The sequence below is a fragment of the Athene noctua genome, chromosome Z, assembly GCF_965140245.1.
Source record: "Athene noctua chromosome Z, bAthNoc1.hap1.1, whole genome shotgun sequence".
NCBI lineage: Eukaryota > Metazoa > Chordata > Aves > Strigiformes > Strigidae > Athene > Athene noctua.
In genome coordinates, this window is record NC_134077.1 from 88238288 (window position 1) to 88258375 (window position 20088).

General features: G+C 42.9%; 1 protein-coding gene across 5 annotated transcripts; it reads right to left on the reverse strand.

Moving 5' to 3' along the window:
* Nucleotides 1-5154: 5154 nt before the first annotated feature.
* On the reverse strand, nt 5155-19346 carry ARRDC3 (arrestin domain containing 3). 5 transcript variants are annotated; one of them, XR_012635503.1, is made up of 9 exons: nt 19035-19346; nt 15557-15638; nt 12926-13073; nt 11550-11652; nt 10901-11157; nt 10308-10470; nt 9384-9538; nt 7854-7971; nt 5155-7332 (listed from the first exon to the last, which is right to left on the reverse strand). XR_012635503.1 is itself a non-coding variant. In XM_074931755.1 (8 exons), exons 1-8 carry the CDS (start codon nt 19312-19314, stop codon nt 7915-7917), a joined length of 1227 nt encoding a protein of 408 aa, XP_074787856.1. In that variant the 5' UTR covers nt 19315-19346; the 3' UTR covers nt 5155-7914. The 5 variants fall into 5 exon arrangements, 4 of the variants coding, with proteins under 4 accessions (XP_074787856.1, XP_074787855.1, XP_074787854.1 ...); XM_074931755.1 differs by having other exon boundaries at nt 5155-7971; nt 15557-15620; XM_074931754.1 differs by having other exon boundaries at nt 5155-7971; nt 15557-15623.
* Between the last annotated feature and the right edge of the window lie 742 nt (nt 19347-20088).

Below are 20088 nucleotides of genomic sequence, written 5' to 3' on the forward strand. Positions count from 1 at the left end.
GAAGGGACTTCCCTGTTGCAATGCACTTCTAAACTGCAGACTGCACTATTGAGCTAAAGATATCCGTGCGTTCGCCGGGGGATTTTCTCTCGGTGGCTGCCTGGATGCTCTGGGTAGAGAGGTCAGTCGCCAGTGGTGAGACCTGGGCTTCTCCCTGCGCTGCTCTCCGCTTGTAACGACAGCAACTTTTCTTCTCCCCCTTCAGATCTGCTCACTGGGAGCCAAGGAGAGAGAAACGACTTGTTGGAGTATTTTGTATTTATCAACCAGTTGCCAAGAGAGTAAGGCTCAGCACAGCGGAGCTTGCCTTTTGCAGCAGCAAATAAATGGAAGCAATGTGCTGCTTGTACTCTGTTTCAACCCTAAGCGCGCTCTCAAGTGTATTTTTTCTTGCTTCTTCTGGTAGTGCCAGAAGCCTAGTTACTATTAGGGCACACAAAATCATGGAAGAGTACCAAATATATGCCAAAGAAACGAATGTATTTTAAAATTGCTTTCTAATTGCATATGGTAAGCAAAAAGGATCAGCACGAGGGTAGGGTAATACAGCCTTCATTAGAACAGAATTTCCATATGTTAGCTACATGAAAATGATGTTTATAAGGCATTTAAAGCTTAATTTTGGTGTGGTGTTTGGGATTTTTTTTTTTTTTTTTTTTGGTTGGAGGGGTAATTGTGAAACAGTAGTAGGATGTATTATCTCAGAGGTAAAAAAGATACAAGTTCACTGCGGTGCACTCCCATATTAGTCGTTCCTGTGAATGCTTTTAAGCTGTGATAAAATCACTTTCAAGGTAAGCCAATTTGCGCTCATTGTGAGATACTTCACGGTAATGGTGCTGAAACACCTTAAAATAGTTCCCGTATTGGAACTGCCTATTTACTAGGTCATACCATGAATAAAAGCCAAGTTTTACAGTAGGAACTCGCAAGCCTTCTATTTATTCACTACTCCTGGTGGGGTTTTTTTCAATAAAAAGATGGTTTGGGGGAGAAAATGTGTTGTGGCTTCTCAAGTGCATTCTGGGAAGGCATTGCAGGTCAAAAAGGTGGATGAAAGGCATTTTCTTTGAGGAAATCCAGCTTTATAGAAGGGCTTTATAGGATATAAGAGCAAATACAAGCACGAAAAGAAGTATGTTTTGAAACGTTAAAAAGTTTCAATAAAATACAGGCAAGGGAAGACAGTGAAGGGATTAAGAGAAGACTGTCACCGGCTCTGAGTTACTTTGAATTATAAGGGAAAAAGGAGGGACAAATTGGAAAGAAAAATAAGCACAGACTCGTGGTTGGAGAGTTAATTTATACTACATGGTTCTACTTCTGCATAGGCCAGGTATTGTTTTCTTCATTTGTTTTGTTGGGAAGGATAGCTTTATGTGGCACAACTGATGAATCGCTTTATTGCTTTAGAGGTGCGCAACTCTGTCACAATAAATGGTGTTTGATGCACTAAAAAAATAATGGGCAGCAGTAAAACTGTCTTTCCTGTCTTAGCCTGTTAAAAGATAGGTAAGAGGACCGTTTAGTTTAATTTATGGGAGATAATTAAATAGCCGTAAAACCCTGACGCAGGTTTCTCTTTGTTTATACCACGTATTTAATACTGAAATAATTTTTGAAATTGGAGCTGAAGATGTTACGGTGATCTATTCTCTTAGCAACTCTAACCAGGAAAAATGGGCTGCTCGCAGAAGAAACGGACCAGTGTTGACAGACTTCAGCTGATTTAGGGGAGGCTCCCAAACAAGGGTATAAATAATAAAAAAGTCATTTGTTAATCAGAAGTCATTCCCCAGGGATTGTTCCACACCTTTTACAGAGCTACCAAACCACAGAGGGGTTTATTAAATTCTGTTTCTTAGCTGATGGGCAACTGTGGCAGATTTGACTTGAATGTTGCTATGATCATCTCTAGCGGGAAGTTTCATTTTGATTCTAGGCAGTGCAATGACAACAAGGCCTTGCTTAGATCTGGGCAATTAGAATAATTTTCAGATAGAAGTAAGTAATATTAGATTTTGTAGTATTTTCTCCCCTCCTCCTATGTTCCCTCTGTGTATCCAGCTGTGAACAAAAGTATATCTCCTTTGAGAAAGACTGAACAGCGTTGCACTCGTCAGTTAATTTTAGAAATAACTTCATTTTAGAAATAATTTTATTAAACCAGTAAACAGCTAATGGCTCCTGGCCTCCCCATCCCCAAGCATTTTGTGGAGAGTTGGCGAGTCAAAGGCGTGCGAGACTCGAGGGGGGAGGCGAGGGTCCCTCGGCAGGGATGCATGGAAGCAATGGGGACCACCGTGCTCTTGGTTGTTCCCTCCAGTGTCCCCAGCTGGAAACTCTGCAGGGAGCTGCTCGTGGTAGACAGAATGCACCATCTTAGAGAGATTTTGTTTTTTCTTGTAGAAGACACCAGACTCTGCTGCTGGAGCGGCAGAGAATGCACGCATAGTGCCAGGCTTTGCACTTTGGTGTTAGTTTCTGAATGTGCTTTGTTTTTTTTGTGTATTGTTTTTATTTTGTTTTTTTTTTTAATTGTATCTTCCTACCCCCCCCCCCCCCAAAAAAAAAAAAAATCTCCTAAACAACTCAATTTTTATGTTCTATTTAAAGCTCTCGCCTTCTCTGTTCTAGGTCACTGTCTTTCATCCAAATACGACAAACATTTATCATAGCAAGGTGCCTGAAGCAAACTCAAAATGCAGCGTCCTTCTGAACTTTGAATCCTCCCCGTTTTGATCTGGGTTAGACGAGAGGTACACCATTCCACTCTGATTTCGTAGCAGCACCTGGCCTCCACTCAGAAGCTACCGCTCTGTCCTAATGTCCACTAGGTCAGGAGATAGGGAGATCCAGCTCTAAAAATAGCATGCTGTAGCTAGGTGGGGGAGTTCCAGCAGTGAATGATTGCTGGAAGAAGAAACAGGTTAATTCTCTCCTATTTCCAGGAGACGGTCTGGAGGGCAGGTCGAACACGCCTGACAATCTGCCTTTGCAAGTGGCTTTCACTAAAAAAACAGTATCTAGGAGCTGAAATCCACAGTGACGGGCATGCAAGTGCAATTCCTGGCACATCCTCAACTCTCTGACGGGAGGGGGGGGGGGGCATCCCCTCAAAAATTCATGACACGTGGGAAGTGTGGACTCCACGTCCAGTTGTCCTCCTGCAACACAAAAATCCACGCTGGGCCTTTATTTGACTGTCTGTAGAGTTGCCCATGGCTGTTTACCTCGAGTCACAGGAGTTGGTTAAAATCAGCAGGATTCACCCAGAGCAAAGACATTTTTCCATGGAAAGCTGTTGTTGGGTGGATGTTCAACTTCATGTGCAGGTTCTGGAGACCCTCCTTCAAGCTCTGCAGCTGGGCTTGGTGCTCATGGCCGTGCTGTGGAAAGCTAAGGTGCCTGGAGTTTATGGCAAGTGAGCAGTTCACTTCTGTAAAACACGAAAAGGGTTAAATCTAGAAGGGGGTTAAAAAGCACTAGATACACGTTTTAGCTGGGTTAATTTCCAGAAAACGTGTTGGATCAATTTTGCGACCATCGCCTTGCATCTCTCAGAAGCTCAAGGGCTCAAGCGTTGTTAACTTGCTGCCCTTCTGTACGGTTTTATGGACAGCTGATATGGAAGAGCCGTTAGATTTACATCCTGGTGTAGCACCGACTTGTACACGTGCGTAAGTATTTTAATATTCAGAAATAAAAAATCATTTGCACTAAAGGAAATCAGATCTCAAATAATAAAACTGTGGTAATTCCCAACTTTATAATAACACTGGTGATAAACCTAAGCTTAAATTAATTAAGTAGAGGTGCTGGTCTAGAAAACGTGAGGTTTCAAGAAAATGCTGCGCTGTTCTACAAAAGGTGAGGTGTCAAGAAAACGTTGCACTGAATTGCTGGGAGTGGGTGGACCTTAAAAGATGCTGATGTTAATTTAAATTCTAACACTGCCACATAGCACCAGGAACTTGGTCACCAAGAAGGGTTAGGCTGGTATTTGAGAAAAATACTCCATTGTCACTGCTATGAAGGAGCTCCAAGTGGATGAGTGAAATGAGAAACCACCAGTAGTGCTAGGGCCAAAAGTGGACCTCTAGATGAACCTCACGACTAAACGTTACACATTATTATTGTCTGTTATTAGTGAAATCTGTATTACCATTAGTGATAATTATTAGTGTCTGATCATTAATGACATGTGTATGCTTATTAGTCAAAGATGTAGTTTAGACACAATATAATCAGTAGTGAGGACGAAATGCTGAATGTATCCCAACTTTCCTTGCCCAGCCTCGTTCAAGGCCGAGAATCCAAGAGTTTGGCCTTGTTAGACCCTCCCTTAGTTCTCCCCCGTGAGCTCTGGCCAGACTTTGGGTGGAATCCTACAGGAAAATAAAACCAGATGTTTCCATGCAAAACCAAGGTGCCAGTTCTTCTGGCTCGCTGATTTTTGGGTATGTAAGGCTGGACCCACTTGTAGCGACTTTGGAAGCCTCACCTACGGGTGGACACACCACAGAGGATTTCCCACATGCCTGGAAAGGTTCTCCAAATCCTCGCTGCAACAGGAGCTCCCCAGTGACTGCAGATTTGGATGTCGGTAACATATGAAAATGGGAATGTATCTTCCTTAAACACTATTCTCCCCATCCTGTAGTAGTTAGGTACATTAGCCTGTTTAAGTGCATGTACTAAGTGTACTATCCTGTATTTTTCTTACTGCTTATTTTCTGTAGGATTAGTCATATCCTTTAATTATTAACAGTAAAATCAGCCTACTCTGGTGTCCAAGTGAACTGGCATCCTTGACCAGCAGAACACCTTTTTTTATGTTTCTTACTGGTTTGAACCAGAACTTGGGCAAAAATTATTAACAGCATCATTAATAGGGGAGGGAAAAACAGCCTAAGTTTGTCGGGATTCTCCATCATTAACAAACTCAGAATTTTCAGCTCCGCACAGTATGCTGCTGTGGGATGCTGGAAGGGGACTGTGGCAATACAGGGTTGTAGACTTCTACAAAGTTTTTTTCCCCTATTTTGAGACAAGTAGTCCACGTGTTGCTGTAGTACATTCCCCGTTACACAATCCTCACAGACATGCTTTGCATATTCAGGTCATGCATAAGAAAGTTATGAAATTTAAGGCTTTGTTTGGTTTTTTTTTTTACAAAAGTTTATTTTCCACAAGGAAGAGCAATAGGAAAAATTAAACTGTTTTCCACATATTGTTTTCTTGAAACAGAGTCTACAAGGACATATTCAGCACCAAAACTAAAAACAAAAAAAAAGTACAAACAGCCATAGAATATAATCTATAAAGCAAACATTTAATATTGCACTTTGTTTCTCTAATGTTTGGATTTTACTTACTTTTTCCTAATTCAGATCAGAATTATCTATCAAATACTGGGCTACAGCTGCAAACCTCATGTTTTATAACGCTGAGAATTGACCAATACTTGTGGAAGAAGAATAATGCCTCTGAACAACTGACAACGCAATTTAAATTCTAAGTCTTTTATTTGATAAGGATATAGAATTTTACCTTAATCACGAAAGCTGTGATGCCACATCAATTATTACAATATTGGTCAATCCTGCTTCATATGCAATTTTCCATTATATTGTGATAAGTACTTTAATGCTATGTATACCAGCCATTGTTCCCTAGTCTGTTAAAGTAACAAAACAGGAAAAAAAAGTAAAACCACCAAATGCCCTTTTATGCCAACGATCCCATCAGCTTTTAAAATTGTTTGGTTGGAGAGGGTAGAGGGAAGGGACATTCACAAAATTGGCCTAATAACGTAAGACATCACCCACTTTCCTTGCCATCCAATATTCTTGCCAAAAGCCCAAGTCTTTTAACTGAATCACTTAAAACGCGACTCATATTTTATCACCCTGTCGTCGCTTTTGAAACATGAATTACCGTTCATGTTCTCGTGAAGGCCACTTATGGAAAAGCCTACTTCTGTCGCATTTATGAAGCCTTAAAAACAAGGCAGAAGGAGCACCACGCAGGCAGGCCAGCCTCCCCTCTCCTGCTCCCTTCCGAGCTGTTTTATTGCACAAGGAGATCAATACTCGATGGATTACATCGTGATTTAAGTCCCAACACCAGAAGCATGTTCCCTTTTGCCAACGGCCTGTGTTACATAGTTTCTGAAAAAGGAAAAGTTGACTTTTGTGGTTAATCTCTAGCGTGCAAGTGCTGGTATTTCATCTAGTGGCTCCACTGCACTCCTCTTCCCTGGGGCACCCTCAAGGGCGAGCACTGTTTCCACAACGTTTCTTGCGTTCTGAATGAGGACAGGGTGGAATCCACCCTTCCGTTTGTTTTAAAGCTCTTAGAGAGTACCACGGAAGATGCAACTGTGGAAGCAACTCTAGCTAACCAGTATCCAAGTATGGCTGGTAACACTAATCTTGCCCAGTTTAATTATACTTCTAGTCTTGCTATTTTTTACAGTATCATAAACCCTGAAGATAATACAAAGTGCACAAACTGAGCTCTTAGCATAGTCCAAGCTTTTCCTGCAGTTTGAAATATACTTTCAACTAGAGACTCATTACATATAGAATTTTTGGTGATTAGGTAACTATATATAAAAATAAATTTGCTTTCCCTTCCCATCCCTACTACTTGAGATACCAATCTATGAAACCTCGACAGTGTATGACTATTTCCTTTCAAAATTCTTTTGAGGTTTGGCTGGTGTCTGCTGGTGCTGCTGTTATTTGTGCCTTGGTTTGTTTTTTGTTTTTTAAAGCTTCACAACTTAAAACATCTTTTTTTTGGTGACATAGAAAAAGAAACGTGAACGAGGGTGCATTTTGTAACTTTTGTGTATGTCCCTATTCTAGATCCCCCTCTCAAAGAACAAAAACAAAACACAAACACAAAAATCAAAAAAAAAGAAGTAACTCAACAGTGCAACGTAACAAAACAAATAGCATTCCAACAGTTTGGCAAGTGATGAGTTCACCTGAGATTAAGTGATTTTTAGGCAGTCTGTAACAAAATGCTGCTTTGCGAGAATAGTAGAAAGGCAACAAATTCTTAAAGAAAATCAAGAAGTTATACAATCTTGATGGAAGTCTATTAAGTTTTTTTTCTACAAACTCTGCAACCCCCCCCCCTTATCCCCATGTCTGTTGCTTATCTACTACAGTAGGCTGCAAAACATACAGCAAGAAGGATTGGCTTGAAGGCATTTGATGTTCGTAAATAAATCCACAATAGGATCCAAGCTGAAGAGGTGATACATGATCAGCCTACTAGGACAATTCTGAGCATGTGCATATGCAGGTAAAGTCCAGGCTACATTAAATAAAAAAAAAAAAAAGGAAAAAGTCAGTGCATTTGTCAAAGTCTGTTGCTCTTGGTGATTTTTTTTTTTTGCCAAAGCTTTCCTTTGCTCCTTATTGTGCGGACCACAAACAAATTAAGAGGAGGGGTAACAACAGTCCAGCATAAAGGAGAAAAAAGCTGTAGTGACACTGAACCGCACAACGTAAGCAATGAGCATGTGCACATGTGCAAATTTCCAAATCATAAGAGGAAGACTTCCCTCTCTTACAATGTGGTTTGAGTGTTTTTGACACACATGACTGTAGGTTAGTAAGGCTGCTCCTAGTATGTGCCAGTATTTAAGGGGGTGTGGGGTAGGGTGGGGAAAGAGAGAAAAAAATAAAGAGCTCAGGTCTTCAAGCATGTGGAGCAGTCCTACAATGTTACTGTAGGCTTCAAAGCACGATCACAGGTTGTTTTCATGTATTCACCATACAGGCAAGAGCAAAACCACTTCCTTTGAAAGCATGTCTCCACAATGACACCCTGACCTTCAACACGGCAGGTACGACTCAAAACCCAAGTGAAGTCAACTCTGCAGGATAGATTCCTTCAACGAGAGGGGCAAGATGGTCTGTCATCTGTGGGTCGATCTGGGTTTGGATCAATCTAACCAAAAGAGGAAAAAAAACAAACCACAAACAAGGCATTTTTAGAGTCAGTTCCTAGAAATAAACCTAACAACCCCACCCCATCAAAACTGGCAAGGCTAAGGCAATCACAGAAATAAATGGTATTCCCAATCCAAAGGGTATTCAAATAACTGAAAAACCTCTAGTCAACCAGAGAAAACTTTTGAGCGAAAAATTAGTAACCAGGTATAGTGGAAAAATGCAAACTACAGGCTTATGGTAATTTAAGGGTAAGCATGAAGAACTAATGAAAAACTTGAAGAAATCTGCTTTAGTAGCACAGAAGTCTTCTGATTTATTTTACACTACAAAGACAACTTTACTCCATCACTAAAAATGTAACTTGAAAAATATTATTTCAGAAGGCGTTTTGCTTCCAAAGTTACCAATGAAGAGTTACTCTGCTTTTAATTTACAAGTAATTAACCCTCAAACACTCCATGAAACATGTTACAGGTTCACGTGTTCCACACCCTACCCCTTCCTTTCTACAAGAGAAAGAAGGGGAATAACTTGCTAACTTAGGTCCCCAAAACTAGATATGGAAAGAATAGCTTAATTGTACAGCATAGTCAACATTCTTATCGGTTAATTTTATACAACTGTACATTTTGGGGACAAAAATGGCTTCTTTCTCAATCTTTAAGTCTGTAAAATGAAAAGGACTTGAGTTGTATTCTCGGGTTAAGCAACAGCATAGTCCTCAAAGGAGTCTCCAGAACACAAAAGCCATGCCCCTCTCTGCCCAGAAAACAGCAGATTAGTGTTTCAAGAGAAAAAACGAAACAAAAATCAACAGTGGGTAAATTCAGGCAAGATTTAGCCAAAGGACACTTTTAACTTTTGTCCTGTACCACTGCTTTATCCTGAAAAATACAAAACATGGAAAGCTCTTGAAGTTACATCAGTTACTGAGTGGCTTTCATGGAAATAAAAGTGCAGGCAGAAGTGCTGGAGAAACCCAAGTCAGAAAATACCCTTTGTGACTTCTCTACATGGAATATCTGAAACAACTACTAGCACAAGCAAAAACACAGAGCAGTTTTAGAAGGAAGTAGAGCTGAAAAACGTGGTGTGCATCTGTAGACCCAAACCATTGGTGTTAGCCAATTAACCAAACACAGCTCATCCAAGTTTTTATAATCATCAAGTTGCTAAGAGGGTACGCAACAGTTTGGAAATTTCTATAAAGCATCAGGATTGTGAAGAATCCTGAAAGCGATTTGATGCAATCCACCTGCAGATTGCTAAAATGAAGTCGCCTTAAACCCTGTGTATCATTTTAATAACGATGTTTAGGAAGGAGGAACAACTTCCTATGTTTACTCCACTAGACAGAATTCAGAAAAAACAGTGAGTTAATCACCATATTCTGTCTGAAGTACCTACTTCTGAATAGAGGGGTGGAGGCAGAAAACGGAACTCCTGGATGTATGCAAACAATGGTCCTGGAAGCGCTCTCTCAAAGTCATCACAAGCACCTATGGGTGCAAGGCTGGACTGTCTTTGTTCCTCTGTGACCACTTCTGCATAGCTAGGAGGTGCTGCAGGGAAAAGGCACACGCAGTTCCACCAACAAGTTCTTACGCAGGTCAAAACACAGAACGTGATAGATGTTAAAACTTTAATCATCGTAAAGGACTTCAGCAGCTGTTGAACATGAAAGGCATGGTAGGCTGCTTGGTTTTCCTTCAAGATCGTGCTCAAATCCAAGAGCAGACCAACCACTGCTTATGGTGGCTTTATAATTTAAAGCATCCCCAAAATACTGAATTTCTGCAGGAATGACAGAACACTGCATTCCTCTGTGCTCTACAAATTCAAGTCCGGGAATCATACATGAAAAAGGGATGTTTAGTAGATTATGTGACAACAGAGGGAGACACAGAGGTTCTCCAACAAGAGATTTCCCCACAAAAATGGTTTACATTCTCTTTTCACAAAGCCTTGGCTACTAAGGCTGGTAAAGGATGCTGTCAACTGCCACTACCATAACGCCTCGCAACCAAGGATGCAACTGGGATACTGGAGGCAGGATGGATTTTACACGGGTAACAGTGCCATCCTGCACTCTCACTTGTGCCAGCTCCCAAGCAGTTGGATTTCACCGCTGGCCCGTGAGAGGAAAGCAGGGAGAGAATACTCCTCTTCTCCAGAGGACAAGCAGGTGGCAAGGAAACATCCACAAGGGATTTCCTGTGGCCTTTGTTACGAAGGATGTAATTTGGGTCTGTTTGCACGACAGCCATGAATAAAGCAGACAAAAATGAAGACAGACTAGGAAGATGATTGGGATTTGCATTCTCAAATTACCTTCTGGTCTTTCAGGCAGTGTCAGACCGAGCCAATTCATGTTCATGCTACACTGGCTGCTCACACTTGATGTTCTGCTACCAAACGGGTGTAGAGGAATGGTACCAACAACCAGCGGTAAGTTAAGGAATAAATCCATGGCGCCTGGAATATCAACATACACCTAAAGAACAACAGAAGAGGTGTATGATTAAAATCCAGGTTCATATGAGCACTTCATAATTATTAGACTTAGTAACTATCAGGTTAGACTAAATTCTCTATGCATGGAGTGTTCCACAAGGAACTTAAGTTTCTTATTGTTAGTTTTAGGGTCAATGTCCTGATGGAGACAAAAAGCTCCTCGAGTCAGAACCAGCTCAGGATTCTTAACGTGAGCCCTCACGTGGAAATGTCACCTACTCATAACACATTCGCTTAGCTGGTGCACAACTGTTTTAAGAACATGTGTGATTTAAACGGAATTTAGTTACAGGAGGCTAATCCCAGGATATGCATTACTTTTGTAACCAGCTGGCACAGAATGCTTTGCTAGCTATTCCAAGAACGGCGGAAACTACTCATGCTCGAGTGAAACAGACCACCCAACGTACCATCAGTGAATACTCCACACGGATTATGCTACAGTCCAGGATTGAAGGGGAAACAGGTGGAATCTTCAACTGTTTGCCATTCCAGGTTTCTGTTTTGCCAGATGACAAGGATTCCCCACGCAGGTTGGCAACAAGCTGTTTGACTTCCTTCATTTTCCCTTTGGCATAAAATGCCTGTGTTTGGTAAATGGCTGCCTTTGGCACCACCACACGGGAAGAGCAGTTCTCAATCTCAGCAAAGATCTGAATTGATTCACCTGAAACAAAACAGAAATTTCATGTTCTCTTTATATTTGCAAGGCATCTTAAGCCAATTGCCACGTTCTGTGTATAATGCACTGGGTACTGCTAGTGATGCTCTAACTCAAAAAACATCCACTGATGCAAACAGGAATAGGATCACCAGGAGCTGATCTCCAAGAAAGATGTATAGATCTAATAGGAGCAGGCGTCCTCTGACAATCTGGAGACCCAGCCCGCGTCAGTGAACAACATTAATTGCAGTTAAGAAAACAGCAAGAAGACTGCTGAATGCAGACTGAGGTGATAAGAATAGTTTACATATTTCATTTATATAAAAGCACCAAGTACAAACTGTCATTTTAAAAAGGAAGGAAAAACATTTCCTAGAATTACTTCTGTTACGTACCTGGGGTGTAGCCCTTCCTCTCAATTTTGGCACTTAAGGATATTGGGCCTGAGGTACAAAACCAACAACAAAGAGTCTTTTCTTTTGTGCCTGCTTGGGGTGACTGCAAAAAAAAAAAAAGAAGAACAAGATTGCCCATTTAATTAAAGAGTTCCATGAATCCCTTCATCTATTTGAATTGACAGAGAAAATTCTCCTAATGTACTTATTACCTATTTTGATAAACATAGACAGTTTTATTTAGAGGAAGAACTCAAGGAGTTTCAATGGCACTATGCAGATAAGGTTGATTCTAATCCCTTTACTCATAAACACACTGCTTTTGCTGCTATACTTCATACTACAGCCACACTTAAAACAGCTTTTATACTTAAATACTATGTAACCTGAGAAAAGGCTTTATAGTCTACATATCCCAACATATTACTGGCAGAGTTTTTAATTTTTCAGTAAACTAGAACATCTTTCCAGTACAACGTATTTCAGAAACAATAACTAAGCTAAAGTACTGTAACCTTGAGTCCTGCTATTTCCTCTGTTTCACAATGATCTCGTTTCATCTATATTAAACAGACTGTTATTTTACACAGTATCATGATTTAGGACCTGATCCAAAGACCATTAAAGTCAAAATGGGAGTCCTTTGGTTTTAACGGAATTTGTGCAAGGCCAATGTCCCTTTGCAAGTCTGATTTTTCACCCATACACACAAGAAACCTATTTCAATGGACTCTGAGGGTGTCTGTGTGTCCCGTCCCCCCCCCCCCCCCCCATAGATCAGGATTTGAGGAAGAAGAAGAAAAAAACAAGAGGAATTTTAGGCCTGATTGAAATCAAATCATCATTGAAAGCAGTTGTGGTACTGAAGTTATTTCAATGAAATGACATTTCAGAAAAAGACTCTGCAGAACTGTGATAATTTCTCCCCATTGGTAGAAAACCATCCATATGGAAATTATCAATTATGCACATCAGCACATCTTTTACTTTGCATTTTTAAGTTAGCAGACTCTCTCTGTAATATACTTTTAAAGTTTCACCGTTCCTTCCACAGATTGTTTTTTATTTAAAAATAAAAGAGGAACAGTTCTCAAAATTTTCCTTATTAGTGACAGTTTCACAATTTAGTATTACCGATTTAAATTGACAAAGCCATTTTACATGTCTTAAAAGCGAAGCAACTCAAAGTATGGGAAAATGTAGCTTTCAAAATACCAGTAGTCACAGAGTTGCTGAATTGATGTAATACTTAGAAGATCATCTTTAACTAAACTAGCGAATAAATAATAGGTAAAATTAGATGTGGATATTGTTTCAGTTATTATACTTTATTTTTATGCCAGAAACAAAGAGTGAGTAATTCTGTCAATTCTTACCAGTAATGAAGGAGTGTTGATATCTATATGTTCAAAGACTGTAAATTCCTTCTTTAATTTTACTGGTAGAAACCAAGGCCTATGCAATTCGGCTTTCACCCAATAGCGCACACTGCCATGTCTGCCTTCGAATGAGGTAGCAAGTGGTCTGTGCAGGACACAAATGTCAAAATTGAGTAAAGTCTGTCTAATAATGATACAATTGCTCAGATCAGGGATTAGTATCTAGAACTGCATTTTTAATGCACTGTAGCATTTAATACAGCATAACTTATTTGCAAAGTTTCTGTATCTCAGAAGAATTCAAGATTAAAAGCGGGAGAAGAAATCATCTCCAATTCATCCTACTATAGTTTTGCATAGATTTTAAGAATCAATTAAAGAATTGTACTAGAAAATGCCAGCAGAGTACACATTTCCTTTAAACTTAAGAGGCCACTTTCACGTCTAGAGTAAAGCTTGCCCTTAAGGCCAAATTAAGACTACCAACTTATATTTATCATTAGTGTCAACCAATTATTGGTTCGGATACTGTATTTCGTACATCATGGTCTACTGTTTACTCGGTTGGTATCTCAGTGTCCATAGACTGATTTTATCAGTAACTCAGCAGTTCCGCAGTTTTGCCTTAAGCCGAGTAAATATTTCAACTTAAGAGTTCTTAAGAGAGAGGCTACTTTAAATACCTTCTAGCCTTCCTCTACCCTGATGAGACCAGCTCAAAACATCTGTATTATGTACAGATGTACATATGTAATTATATATGTAAGTCATCAAGACTATCTGCTTTAAATTTGACACATGAAAAGTCCTTTTTGGGAGCTGGAGGAAAAACGATGTGGAAAGGATCTCCAAGCCTTTCAGCATCACCTTTTTATCCTGTAACATCACAAACGGAAAGACAAAAGATCTTTATATTCCAGTTATTTCCAATTAACAGTAGTTATTCCATATTTTCTTCTTTTATGCAAGTTTTTTCCTATTTTACTATGTTTTGAACACAGTAATATATAAACTAAGTAAATAATTCGCAGAGCTTCCTTATCTTCCACAGGGAATACATAAAGCTAGCCATGCTAGTACTTTTCAGTTACAGGTTTGACTTCTCTATTTGCACATCTGAAATGTTTATCTCCCCCCTCCCCAATAATCCAAATTAAAGGATTTTCTAATGGGTCTTCCAATATTTCATCCTGCCCCACAGTCTTTAAGGCAAATATCAGTAAGCCCAGTGTGTCTTCTTTCTTTCCACTGTTGCTCTGCAGTTTTAAGTAAATTTTGGAAGTATTCTACGGACACAAAACAACAAGTAAGTAGGCAGTGTAGAACTTCAGGCTTTTAATACCAGCCTTTGTTTTCTCAGTATTATCAACAGCTGGTTTCACAGTAATTCCTTCATGTCACTTAGAAGCTGTGTTTTGACCAACGGTTGTGGTATTTCGCTAGCTATCTGCTTCACTTCAAGCATTTCATGTTCACATGTAATGTTCTGGGGGTTTTTCAGATTTATATGCCCCTTCCAACTTAGGGGAAGGTCAGTATTAGGCTTCTTTCTTTCTGTAGTTGAGAAATGCTAAGTTGTCTTTAAAAATCTCCACGTACACAGTTCTTCCTCCACTGTTCCAGTAAGATCTACTGTTAAGTCCTGTGCTGTTCACTTTGAAGCAGACCCGTAAAAGCATTTATCTGCAGGTTCTGCTAAAACCAGCACCTCTAATAAACAGATGGTTTATTAGCTTTAATATTAGGTACTGAGCTATTTTACGTCACACACTGCCAAATTTTTTTCAACCTTTATGACTTCACTGCTTGCCTTTTATAGCAAAAGGCTCCTTTTCCCATCCATGTCAAAGACTCCCTCTCTGTTCCTGTGTATTTAAGTTTTATTACAACTTGTATTTTTAGTCATTTTTTGTATTGGTAACTCTTCTAGGCATTAATCTTCCATTCCCAATGTCTACATAGCACATTTCAGACTTGAGGCGAGGGAACAACATCTTAACGTTTCTGCTCTCCCTCTTGCTTCACCAGTAATTTCTGAGACAAATGAGATTAGGGATGGGAATTCTTCTTGATTCATCTACCCATCCTCCTGCTTACTTCCACCCAGGCTTTCTGCTTAAAGGCTAGCCTGGGTATGTACACCCGAAAGGAGAACAACCTCCTCTTTTGTTCAAACACAGTTAAACTTGCCACCTCTGTTCCAGACTGAGCCCAGGCAATTCAGCTCTGATCTTATCTCTAGTTCTGCTGGTCTGCATGGCTCCAGTAAACTGCTGGTTGGGTTAGAAGGTACCTCAGCCACTCTGTCAGTACTCCTGTCAAGGTTTAAATTCTTCTCCCTCCTCTTGGGAAGGAGTAAAATATGCAAAGACCTAATAAGTCAGTAGGACTTGGTCAAAAGAAACTGGGCAGCAATGAGCTTCAGTTTTGTTGAAGTGAGGAGGAAAAAAACAAAAAGAAGTGTGTATCGGTTTAAAAGCAACCTCTTCAGTTTAATGAGATTATGTCCTCCGATGCATGTCGGAGCACAATTCCTACTACCATTGAAAAGGTTTCCCCTCCACCCACAGCAGGAGCTTGGCTCAGGCAGATGGGCAGCAGGGCCCAGGACTGTGTGCAGGCACTTACGTCTGTGGAAGCTCAAAGCTGAATGCATATTCATGCCTTCCCGAATGGATGGTGTGGAGGCCTTCTTCTGAATTGTCATCGTCTAGGAGGGAGAAAAAAAACCAACACGCTATTCCACCTGCAGATTTTATACATTACATGGGGCTTCTTTACCAGAACAAAAGTGATTTACACACTCATTACAGCACTTAAGAACGTGGTGTCCCAGACACAAGGGTCTCATGTCCATTCGTATTAACCTGCCGGATGCAGGGAGAACTCTTACCCACGGAAGGGTGAGATCCCCAGATTCACCTTCCACAGAAGCAAAAGTTAATTTGCTTTAATTTAGACTCCCACCTCTGAGCACTGACACAGTTGCAACTGCTGCCATTTCAAGGCCTGCCTGCAAGACTCATAATGGAAATCACGCTTTCCACTGCGATTCCTCATTAAAACTGAGCAGAGATGGCTCTTTAACAGCATTAAGTGGTCTGCACAAAGTCTACTGTGTAAGATTAAATTTAGTAATTCGGATGCCTTTTATCTCCTGCCTGGCAACAGTGTCCAGAAATTAATCACCAAAAAAAGAAGGGGGAGGGAAAAAAAAAAAAAAGGTGTACAAGCACCACCTGGAAAGTACCAGACAAATTCACAGGCACAGAAAATGGCAAGCTGCCCGACTGACACGGTCTACAGTTAAACTTTTTTATTTTATTGATAGGTTCACTTGATCGTGCTTAGACAGCAAGATCCGGATATCTTCTGGTCCCACCGAGAAAGCCAACCTTTGTTTATGGTCATGATTTCTTTAAACGCTGCATGAAATTCGCAGTTTTATTCCGACGTGATTACCATAAACCCAGAAAAACGCTGACTGCATCAAAACAGAAAGTTGAGAGAAAAATAACTGAGCATCTTGCGCATAAAAAAGCGCTGGAGTAATAAAAGGGGATATAACGAGACAATGGGAAAGGCGACCAATTATATTTAATGGGCTGGAGCATCAATGGAGGCGCACAGGAGGATTTTAAGTTCCATTGTCCTGCAGAAATGCCCATACTCCCCTTCCTGCAGCGCGCTGCAAAACGCCGAGAATATTTTAAAATAATAAAAAAAAAAAAGGATAGAATAAAACAGTAAGAGCCCACCGGCAAGTTATATCGACACAAACGCACCTTCAGCGCGCAACATCGAGGAAATAAACGCCAGGAAAACGCGCCGGGCTGGCGAGACAACGCCAGGGTGGGTTTTTCTTTTTGAATAATTTTTTTTTTTTTTTTCCTGGCGGGGGCGTGGGGTGCGCGCGCGTGTGTGTGTGTGTGGGGGGGTGGGTTTGGGAGAAAAGGCGATCGCTGCTTTTCGGCTGCGGCTCTAATTTCCCAGCACGGCGATGTCTCCTCCTCACGGACAAGTTCCCGTCCTGCCTCCCCCCTTCCTCCTCCTCCTCCTCCTCCTCCCTTTCTGCCAGCTCAGCAGTCCCGCCGAGCCGGGCGGCCGCTGTGGTAAACAAGTGCTGAGCTGTCAATCAGGGGCCGGGCTGGAGCAGGAGCCGACCGGCCTAAACCGGCGCGAGCGGATCCCCAGCCCGCCCGCCTCATATACATACGATATACGTTACACCCGCCGCATTCGCTCAGCAGATCCGCTCCCCGCCGGCCCAGGGAGGGGAAGGCGGGGCGACCCGCTCTCGCCTTCCGCCGAGACACCCCCCTCCCTCCCGCTCCCCTCCCGGGGTTATCGCGGTGGCGACGTGACGGGCCGCAGGGCCGGCCCGCCCTCCGCGAGGGGCTTCCCGCCGACACAGCGCGGAGGGGAGCGCCCCCCCCCCCCCCGGGTGAGGGAACCTGCTCCCTCACCCCGCCGCTCCGCCAATCAGCGGCGGGCATCGCCTTAGCAACAGGCCAACAAACGCCGGGCGGCCAATCAGCGACAGGGCGGGGGGCGTGGCCAGCGGCGCGGAGCAGCGCCCCGGGGCAGTCATTGAAACTCGGCCGCGGGCGCCGGACGCGGCTCCGCGGGTCGGCAGCGACACCCCCCCCCCCCACACACACACACGCGTGGGCACGACCCAAACCCTCGGGAAAAAAAAACAAAACGGGAGGCCGGTGCGTCCCCGCACGCCCCTCGTCACCCGCCGGTGCGTGAAGTTTCGCTCGGGCGAGTCCAAAGCCGGCGGCCGAAAAAGCGGTGGGGGTGGGTGGTTGAGTCGCGAGTCACCTCGTTAGCGCGCTGCGCACGAGGGATTAATTAAAAAAAATAAATATCCCCCAACCCCAGCCCTGCCACAGCGTTTATTTCAGAAGTGCTTGGTAATCGGCTCGCTGCCGCCTCTTCTTCAAAAAAATCACCCCTCCTCCCCCGAAGGAAGGGGAAATACCCTACCCCTGCAGAAAATATGATGCATATTTTGGTGGGGTTTTTTTTTAAAGAAAAGGCAAGCAGCACCACAATTACATAACCCGTTTTTAACACTATTTTCTTGTGCTAAGGAATTAAGTCATCGCCACCACCTGACGCGTGCGGCCAATCTGCGCGGAGCACACACCCCCCCCCACCCCCCCCCGACCGGTCCCAAACAGGATTGAACCGCTTCGAACAAAGGCTGCGAACTTCGGGAGAAAAAAAAAAAAACACACCCCAACCCCCCCAACCTTTCATCCTGACGGAGAGGGGGTATGCACCCCGCGGCGTGGGGATACCCCACGGGGAGGAGGGGGTGGGGGGCAGGAGGTCCTCGCCTCCCCGTTTTTGTGAGGGATGCTTGCATCAAGCAACCCCCCCCAACTTGCTCCCCCCCCATCGCGGCTTTTCGGACAGATCTTTACATTGGGGTGTCCACCGCCAAAATTAAAGGGAGAAGAGGGTCAAAAAAAAAAAAAAAAGCAAGCAGGGACAATAAAATAAATTACACGTGGGGTGGCGGTAGCATATGTCAAAATAAGCCACGGGGAATCTTTTTATCTGCCAAGAAAAAGCCATTCGCAAAAATAATCATCACATTAGCGGCCCGAAAAGCAGAACCGCGGTGTGTCAAAAAGTCTAGTTTTGAGGCTTTCATTGTGTTTCAGGATTTGCTAGGATGCTGCCGATGTAGCCGTTTACTGCCCGCCTGGCTTTGATTTTATCGCTTTTCATGCCGCGGAGGGGCAAATCCTGCTAGCATTACAAAAGGACAAAAAAAATCCTCGAAGCGATCGTGCATTTAAAAATAAATGGGAGTCTCGATAAACGTCTGTGTTGAAGGGCAGGTAGTTCAACACAGCCCCTGCTTGCAGGCACTTTGCAGATGCATCCCCTGCAGCTTGAACATCAAGGTCCATCACCCCGGCACGTCCCGCTCTTCAGCTGCGAACTGCATCCATTTAAAAATAAAATTAAAAAAAACCCCACCAAACAAAAACAGGGATAAAGCGAGACGATGCAAAGATGCTCCCTCTTCCCGGAAAAAAAAAAAAAAAAAAAAAAAATTGAAAGCATGATGAAGGGAAAGGCTTACCTCTCTCGTGGCCAACCAGGATGTCCTTATGATTAAAATACTCTACTTCTTCGGTGTAGTTCTGTGTGTAGGCAGTGTTGGATCCGGCGTTTCTCGATTCAGTCCAACGCACTTTGGCGTGTCCCCTTGCGTGAATTCTCAGAGATTTCACTCTAATTTCCCCCGTTACTTCTAAATTGACCCTTCCTGAGACTGTGTCCCCGCTGGAATAGACGGGGACATTGCTGTCATTCAGACAGTCAAAGCTTATTGTCAAACTCTTCACCTTCCCCAGCACCATGGTGGGTTGTTTTTTTTTTTTTTAATAGCAAAGTGTAGAAAAATAGACTGTAAGAAAAAAAAAAAAAAAAAAAAAGCCAAAACCCCTTCAGGCGGTTATGGCGACGCTTTACCCTACAGCCCGCTCATGGGGACGGCGGGGAGCCCCGGCCGCGGCCCGGGGGCAGCGATGCTGCCGCCGCTGCGCTCCCCACAAAGGCGCTGCCGGAGCCGCCGCCGGAGCCGCCTTATAAGCCCGGGGACAAACAAGACCCTGCGCGCATGCGCAGCCCCGCCTCCCGCCCCGCCTCCCGCCCCGGAGTTCGGGGGGGCCGGGCGGGGCGGAGGACGAGCACACGACGACACCCCCGTGACACTTTTGGGGACATAAAGTGACCCAGCTGCCCACCCCCACGCCCGGTTGGGGATGTTTTCTTTCTTCTTTTTTTTTTTTTTTTTTTTTTTTTTTTGGTACCCCCGTGATGCCATTTTTTTGGGGAGAAAAAGCGCTGGTTTCGGTGAATTGAATTGTTTCGGAGTCCCCTCCCCAGTGACACAAGGTTTTCAGCGGGAGGTGTGATGGTGGTGGGGAACCGTCCCCCAGCCGCCTTTGCATGGAGACGCACCGCCAAAACTTCAGACCCAAACTTCAAAGTTTTCAGAGCTAATGCCTGTATCTACTCTTTTTCTCAAAAATATCTCCTGTTTCCCTTGACCTGACACCTGGCGGAGGTTCTCATCCTTTTTTTATGACCAAAGATGTTCCTCAGTGTCCTGTGTCTGACTTAGGACTTTT

Excerpts from the sequence above, each read along its gene's own strand:
- ARRDC3 (XM_074931753.1), bottom strand. The coding sequence starts at position 19,314 with ATGGTGCTGGGGAAGGTGAAGAGTTTGACAATAAGCTTTGACTGTCTG. Across the intron at positions 9,539-10,307 it reads ACTGCCTGAAAGACCAGAAG|CACCTCCTAGCTATGCAGAA; the intron begins GTAATTTGAGAA and ends TTTTCCCTGCAG. Across the intron at positions 7,972-9,383 it reads CTCCACCCCTCTATTCAGAA|ATTGATCCAAACCCAGATCG; the intron begins GTAGGTACTTCA and ends TCTTTTGGTTAG.